We start from the raw sequence: 7,889 nt of genomic DNA, 5'->3' as shown, positions 1-7,889 counted from the left end.
GGACAGACTTCTTGGGGAGGGAGGGAGGGATAAGATCACTTTATTTTCCGTAAATGAATCCACAACCCTGAAACATCTGCTTAGCCCTGGAGCTCCCTGTTCCCCTTCATGTCGAGTTATTTTGGATTTTCCTTTACTGAAAATGTGTAGATAGAAAAAAGTCATCCCAATTTCACAGAACCCTTCCATCAACTCCCTAAAATTGTGAGATTTTAATTTCTATAGTTTCCCCTTTTTCCCAAAAAAAAAAAAAAAAAAAGGCAGTTCAGCCTCAAAGCAAACAAACAAACAAAAAAAAGATGCTGCATATAAGAATGAATTTGGAGGATTTGGGGACAGCGAATGGAAATCTCATCACTCCCTCCACCATTCGCTGCATTTCCCCAGTCCTCTATTATTCTGCCTGAAATCATCTCGTTTACAGAAAATATTTGTTTGCACTATTAGTTGGTACTGGAGTTAATTACTCAATGTGTTAACGTGAAGTAATATGTATAAAAGTAGGATCAGTGTTTATTGTGTGGGTGAGCTGTTGAGCGGTGCTTGAATAAACTGCAATTAGGGTTAGATAGAGATTAATTAACATGTGAGTGGCAAGGTGTAAAATAGTTTCCAACCCTCCACTTCAATATAATCTGCAGGCGAGGGAAGGAGAAGTTTGTGGAAGCTAATTAAATACTTTCATAAAAGCCAGTGTATTCACCCAACATTTGGAAAGAGAGGCACATTAGGGGCAACTTGTTTTTACCCAAATGTTTTCTTTCTGTGGAGGTAGCACTCCTTTGTAATGGCGGAGAGAGAGAGATGGCTTATGCAGCCACAGAAAAGCGATAGAAATGGCAAGGCAGGTTCATGGGAAGCCCTTGGAAGCCTTTCAGCCTGATGGAGCTTTCAAACCAGCAGATCTTTCTAGCTGCTGCTGCGGAGAGTAACAATTACTCAATTTGGAAAAAGGGCTGGGGTGCAGTACTGGTGGCAAACGGGATTCACAGGAGATTCGGGATAGAAATTCAGGTTTTGAGATGCTGCAGGTGTATTGATATTGTTTCAATGTTGGGGTGAGTTGGTTTGTTTCATGTTTGGCGGGAGGAGGGAGTAATCTGTGCTCTTGTGTTCACATTGACACAGGGATGGGGGTACCCTGGGTATGAAATTCTGTCTCTCTGAACATCTTCTAAAGTGTGGGGTATATGGAAATGTTCTCCAGAAGAGCAAGCCTCTTGGCTTAGAAATTTGGAAGTTTGGGGAGGGGGTGGGAGGGTGACATTAAGGGAACAGACTTGTGATTGCGGAATTTGGGGGCAGTTTCAGAGTTTGGCAAGGTGAGAGCATTAGCCTATTGCAGTCCACCCCCAGGCCACTTTCCTTCAGGGACCTCTCTCTGTTCCTTTTCCTTACCTGCTATGTCCAAATCCTGTCTAAAATTGAACCTCAAAGGAGCTGCAACTGTATGGGTGAGTAGAAGGAAAGAGAATTTCTGAAGGGAAAAAGGGAGTGATTTGCCAGAAGTTAAAACTAAAGCTTTTCTCCCTCGTCCCTTGACGTTCTCCAGGGATGTTTCCCAGCACCCCTGAGGGGCCTAGGAGGGGATACTCAGCCCCCTCAAGACTTGTTCCTGGGTGAAGAAACAGGTTTACCTCTACCACCACTTTCTCTGGCTTCACTTGATCGTGTGTCTTTGGAGGTGGAATTCACTATCAAACCCTGTTTGCTCATATTATACCCACCATAATCCTCTTAAACTGTGGTTGCGGCTACAAAGCTCGTGGTCTTGCAAAAGCTGACTGGCAAGATATAATTGTCCCGCGAACAAAACCGGCCAAAAGTTTTCAAAAAAAACCCTGCACCCCCCTCCTCCCCCTTTCCTAAACCTAATTCTCTCGCTCGCTCTCTTGCTAGCCATCTCCCCCCCCCCAAAAGAACCCTCAGCCTCGACCACTTTTGTTGTCGCCAAGAGCACCAGGCCTGTTGAAAGTGCTGGAGCGTCTTTGAGCAGTTTGTTGTGATACGCAGGTGGAATGGTCTGCAAACAGATGAATTCAGCCCCTCCAAACCAAGCGCGGAGCGCTCTGCTTTTGTGCGCCAGGCACAAAACGCTGAATTCCTCCGAACTTACTTGGGGCCTGTCTAGAAAAGGGTCTTTTCTTCCCTCTGCTTGTACCTCTGGCCACACTAAGTCTCTGCCCGCCCCCCTTCAGGCCCCCTCCCTCTCCTCTCTGATAATCCTTCTCTTTATTTTAGAAAAACACAAAACCCGGTTCCACGCGGTGCTTTAGTGGCTAAAAGTGAAAGAGCTGCCTTGGCAGAATTCAGCTCTATGAATCACTTCGGAAAATTGGTTCGACTGAATGGCCTTAGGAGGAAAAACGTTTTAATAGGATCCAGGGGAGGTTCTGCTGTTTCAATCTGCTCCTTAAACAGGTGGAGATTGGACCTTCTCAATTATACAAACAGTAAGTACCCATCAGCTGGGAGAGCTGCCCTCCGAATCCTCCCCGCACGCAGCCCTAAACCAGAAGCAGATCCCGGCTTTGCCTCAGAAACCCGATCATAAATCAACAATTCTGATCTATTAGGATCTCCAAAAGTCTTCCAGCTCTCGGTTTAGCCTCCCCTAGCCTGAGACCAAGAGCCGGCCAGAAAGCTGGGGGCGCACCCGCGCGGCCCCGAGGCCCCCGAGATCCCGGCGCGCGGCCTGGCTCTACGTGACGCTCCGGGGTCGTCCTTAGGCTGCAGGAACTCTCTCCCGGCCTCCGACGCCAGCCAAGTCGAGCTCATTGCTTTTGCATAAATTAATATTTCCCCATTAACAAGTTCCCCCCTCCAAACGCGGCGCCCGCGTCCATGCGCCACATCCTAATGAGGTAATTATCATTTGCGCGTGTTCGAGGCTGGCGCAGGTTCCGTGGGTAAATGGCAGTTTATTAGCACGATGCCCAGCTCGGCTGCGGAGGGCTAAGGGATACTTCAGCTACTAGACTGACACCCTGGGGCCCTTTGGGGCGCCGCGTCCGGGACCCTCCGCCCTCCCCGCGTCCCCCAAACCTGCAGGCCTCCAAAGTTGTGAATCACGCACGGAACTCTGCCTAGGTTTGGGTTTGGGTACCCCCCCTTTTCCTTCCACCGGCAAAACCATCACGATTCCTCCCCCTCCCCCTCCTGTCTCTTCCCTCTTTCCCGATTCGCAAACCGCTCGCACTTTCCTGAGGGGAGAGCGGGCGCCAGTTGCCTCCTTTTAAAGTTTGAGGGGCGGTGGTGGCGGCGGCCGGCAGGCGCGGGGGAACACAGGGGCCGCTACGGGAGCCGCGCCGCCGCCCATGTCATTCCACTTCAAGTGACTTCATGTGATGTCAGCTGAATGTAAAAGACAGTGATCTCACGCGGAGGGGAAGATGTTTGCCATCAAAATGTGACAGAAGAGACACTCTGCATGGCTCGGAACGCATCTCCTTGGTGGTGGGGGAAAGAGGTAAATGCGAGGTGGCTCTCCGGTCTTCTTTAACTTTGCCCCTTCACTGTCCAGCTCCCAGCACGCGTGGCAGAGGCCCGGGTCCAGGGAAGGGCTCAGGGGGGTTAATTTGAGACTCTTTTCTCACCCCCTCCTCCTTTTCTTTTGTAAACCCTCCCCCTTCTTCCCCCTTTCAAAGTCCCAGGGCAGAGGCTGGTGGGTTCTTTTGCGCGCCGGGTTAATGGGCAGTAATTTGGTACCCTTGGGTGCACTTTGTTTTGCCCCTGTTCATTTGAATGCAAATGGGTGACCCGGGCCCGACTAGGTGCTTATTAAATTGCAGTTTTCCCCCCTGCCTTTTCCGGAATGCAGACTTAGAGGAGAGAGGCTGCGCCCTGGCCCAGCCTGGCTCGGCTCGGCTCCGCGCGCCATGGCAAGCTCGGCTTCCCTGGAGACCATGGTGCCCCCGGCCTGCCCGCGCGCCGGAGCGTCGCCTGCCACTTCCAAGACGCTGGCCTTCTCCATCGAGCGCATCATGGCCAAGACGTCGGAGCCCCGCGCGCCCTTTGAGCCCCGGCCTGGAGCGCTAGAGGCGGATGGCAGCCAGGGCAAGAAACTGCTCAACCTCTGCTCGCCGCTCCCCTGTATGATCCCCCTCCAGCCCCTAGGCTACGAGGTCCCGTCAAAGACACTGCTCAGTTACTCGGAGCTCTGGAAAAGCAGCCTCCGGGCGGGCGGCGGCGGCGGAGGAGGCGGCGGCGGCGGTGGCGGCGGCGGCGGCGGCGGGGGGGCCCCAGTGTGCGGCGCCAGCGGCTTGTGCAAAACCAACTGTGGCGTGTGCTGCAAGGCCGAGCTGGGCCTGGCGCCGTCTGCGCTGCCCGCGGGCAGGGTCATCAAGCCGCAGGTCATCAACCAGGCCGTGGGGCTGCCGGCCAGCGGCTCGCTCTACTACTTCAACTACCTGGACTCGACCGCGTACCCGCCGTCTGAGCTCCTCAGCGGCCACCTCTTCCCTTCTGGCCTCCTCAATGCGCAGGCCCCCGCCGCCCTGGCTGCTCACCCCAAGCTCTTTCTGCTGGAGAACGCCAAGCTGGCCGGCCTGGCTGCGGACAAGTTCCCCCATCCGGCTCCCTACCCCCATAAGGAGCGCTTGCCGGCGCCGCTGGAGCAGGTACTGAAGGAGAACTCAGCCCTAACTGCCGAACGTGGAGGCGTCAAGGGCCACAGCAAGCTGCCAGGGGGCTCCGCAGATGGCAAGCCCAAAAACTTCACCTGCGAGGTGTGCGGCAAGGTGAGGCCCAGGGTTCGGGGAGCCGGGAGGGGAGACCGGCGGCGGCGGCTTCCCTGGGGCAGTGTGGAACGCCCCTTCTTCGAGCTGAGGAGCTTCCCAGCAGTTGACTACCCAAATTGGGAGCCCAGTTGGGCCTCAGTTTCCTATTCTGTAAAATGGGGATGCCCTTGTGAGCGGCCACACAGTATTGGGGTAAGCAGCAGTTTGAGAAGCCCTTTACAAACTGGAAAAGGCTCTGGTTTCTGAAGGGGATGTTGACTGAGGGAGGTAGGCTGTGCCCCCCACTCAGGGCTGATGGAAGGCCCTCGGACAGACGCACCACAAGGCCCCCCATGTCTTTCTATAGGTGTTTAATGCTCACTATAACCTCACCCGCCACATGCCGGTGCACACCGGAGCCAGACCGTTCGTGTGCAAAGTCTGCGGCAAAGGCTTTCGCCAGGCCAGCACGCTCTGCAGGCACAAAATTATCCACACCCAGGTACGTGGCCCCCGGGGTCGGGCCCAGCACGTGCGCAAACCCCAGAATCTTAATAACATTGGGGATAGAATGTCCAATGATTAGCCCTTACCCTCTAGGGTTGAGCAGGGGGGTGCCCCCTTCCAGGTGTTCCCGAGGTGGCCTCTCCGGGCCAGGGTCTTGGCCTTACTGTGCGCGCCCCCCTCTCCGCAGGAAAAGCCGCATAAATGCAACCAGTGCGGTAAAGCGTTCAACCGCAGCTCCACGCTCAACACGCATATCCGCATCCACGCGGGCTACAAGCCCTTCGTCTGTGAATTTTGTGGCAAAGGCTTTCACCAAAAAGGTAACGTGCCAGGCAAGGCCTTCTCCTCACCTCACGTCGGGACTCGGGTCGCGGCTGGCTGGCGGGAAGGCAAAGAGGGATCTGGAGAGAGGAGGCAAAAGCTGCAGGCGCGGGCGAAGCATTTCTTTAGAATCGGGTTGTAGGGGAAAGCTCTCCTAGCGGGGTTAGTAGACCATGATGTATGCAAGCTGAGTGCACAGAGAGACTCCGAATTTGGGAGATGGGAGGGAGGTAAGAAGACAGAGGGAAAGGATGTAGGGAAAAAAAAAAAAAAAAAAAAAAAAAAAAAGAGGATATTGCCCTATAGGAAAAGGTTCCTTTTGTATCCGGGACTCCCCTTTCAAATGAAAAATACTGGAGGCAGAATCACTCTCCCGGGAACAATTTAAGACTGGGGGAAACCGGTATGATCCTTGGCCCCCGGCTGGGATTTTCCAAGGCACTTTTGGATCTCCAGGTGGTAGTTGGGGCACAAGAAGGAAATAACTTTAAAAATGAGAAGGAAAAAAAAAAAAAAAAAAAAAGGGACGAAGCCCGGGTTCCTGCGAATTTCTTCTAGCGAGGCATCAGCCGGGAGAAGGACTCGGTGCGTCTCTGGGCTGCGCAAAAGTTTCCCGGCCGGCGGAGCGCGGCGGGAGGGATGCTGCACCGGCCTCTGTGGTGGGCAGGGCAGGGGTGCAGAGCGGCTCCGCGGGACTCAGCCTCGGTCTTGTCTCTTGTCGGGAGAGCACCCGGCTTGACGCTTACGAAGTTTGACAACTTCTTCACTCGAAGAGGTCGCGCCCGCCTAGCCAAGCGTCGCCTTTTTTGAGCAGGCACCTGGGCTGCCCTGGGCTGCCCGCCTCTTCCTCCCCACCATTCTCCACACCCCCACTTTTTTTGTTTTTGATCTGTTGTAGGGAATTACAAGAACCACAAACTGACCCACAGCGGCGAGAAGCAGTACAAATGTACCATCTGCAACAAGGCCTTCCACCAGGTCTACAACCTGACCTTCCATATGCACACCCACAATGACAAGAAGCCTTTCACGTGCGCCACTTGCGGCAAAGGGTTTTGCAGAAACTTTGACTTAAAGAAACATGTGCGCAAACTCCACGACAGCGTGGGCCCTGCTGCCCCCTCCGCAAAGGACCTGACTAGGACAGTGCAGAGCTGAGAGCTACTGCTTTGCCCTTCCTTCCCTCCCTGTACCACCCGAAAACAGATCACACATATAAACTTATTTCTAAAATTAAAAGAAAAAAAAAAAAACTATAGCAGAGAGGCTAAAATCTATTTATCAAAACCAGCATATTTTTGGAAAGCTAAACGTTTCCTCGATGACTGGCAGCAAACTCGTGGCCCCTACCTTTGTATATTCAGGAAACTTATTTAAATCCAGGCCTCCGCTTCTCCTGGGGCAGCCAGTTTTAACCCCACCCTGTCACCGTGGGCGCCCCAGAAGATCGCGGCGCCCCTAGCCATCTTTATACAGCCATGTAAATCCTCCTGTACAAGCGAACACGGAATATATACATATATAATTCAATAAACAGAATTATTAGTGCGCGTTTTTTTCCCCCCTCTACCCTCGCGGCGAGGTCAGCTCAGCAACCCCAAAGAACGAGAAGGACTTAGGTGTTTATAGCATTTCCTTCCTAAATGCAGTAACTTTGGGGCACTGGGGCCAGGGTTGAGGCTAAACCGGTGTTCTTGCTACGTTTGTGTGCTAAGGCCCCCAGGAACGAGGGCGAACAGGCCTATGGCGGCCTACAGGAGGTGCCAAGTTTTTATTTGGTGACTGTTCAGACGCTTGGGATTCTGGGTGCTGCCTTATTTGGGTAAGCAAATTCAAATAAAAGGGTTAAAAGCGACTGGGTGTTGGGGAGCAGCTTTTGGGATTGTCCTTGAGCAATGCGCCACGCCCTCGAGGGTAAGCGGTCGGTAGACTCACTACCCCACCAGAGCGCTTCTGGGCACGTCCCTTTCTCCGGGAGACCTAAGGAGGGCAATCACTGCTCCCAATCTCCCTTGGCGGCGAGAACTGGAGGCTAAGGGTCCGCAGCCCAGCCAGAGCCTCGGGCCCCACTGGCCTGCGCCCTTGGTCTGGGGCTGGCCTCCGGGTGCCGTGAGCCCTGCCGCGGGAGGGCGCGCCCGGGCTCCCCGAGCTCGCTGCAGCCGCCACCGCCGCCTTCTGGGTCTTGATTACCGCTCCGTTAGTCCATTTCCTGAATAGCTGTCTCTGCCGCCGAGCACGCTGATGAAATGATCTCACGCTTGCTTTCTAAGTAATGACCCAAATTAAGAGAGAAAACAGAGACCCTTCAAACAGCATTACATTAATCATCTAATCATTCCCAGG

At 53.8% G+C, this 7,889-nt stretch overlaps 1 protein-coding gene across 3 annotated transcripts; it reads left to right on the top strand.

Annotated features, from left to right (window-relative positions):
* Positions 1–808: 808 nt before the first annotated feature.
* On the top strand, positions 809–7,119 carry FEZF2 (FEZ family zinc finger 2). 3 transcript variants are annotated; one of them, XM_032290327.1, is made up of 7 exons: positions 809–1,058; positions 2,242–2,453; positions 3,355–3,469; positions 3,792–4,739; positions 5,086–5,220; positions 5,413–5,545; positions 6,445–7,119. In XM_032290327.1, the coding sequence occupies exons 3-7, from the start codon at positions 3,431–3,433 to the stop codon at positions 6,702–6,704; spliced, it is 1,515 nt and encodes a 504-aa protein (XP_032146218.1). In that variant the 5' UTR covers positions 809–1,058; positions 2,242–2,453; positions 3,355–3,430; the 3' UTR covers positions 6,705–7,119. The 3 variants fall into 3 exon arrangements, with proteins under 3 accessions (XP_032146218.1, XP_032146217.1, XP_032146220.1); XM_032290326.1 differs by having other exon boundaries at positions 3,336–3,469; XM_032290329.1 differs by lacking the exons at positions 809–1,058; positions 2,242–2,453 and having other exon boundaries at positions 2,493–3,469; positions 3,821–4,739.
* Positions 7,120–7,889: the final 770 nt, after the last annotated feature.

The sequence above is a fragment of the Sapajus apella genome, unplaced genomic scaffold (assembly GCF_009761245.1).
Source record: "Sapajus apella isolate SASKATOON/1434 unplaced genomic scaffold, GSC_monkey_1.0 scaffold23, whole genome shotgun sequence".
NCBI lineage: Eukaryota > Metazoa > Chordata > Mammalia > Primates > Cebidae > Sapajus > Sapajus apella.
This window is presented reverse-complemented; position numbering and strand designations above follow the sequence as displayed.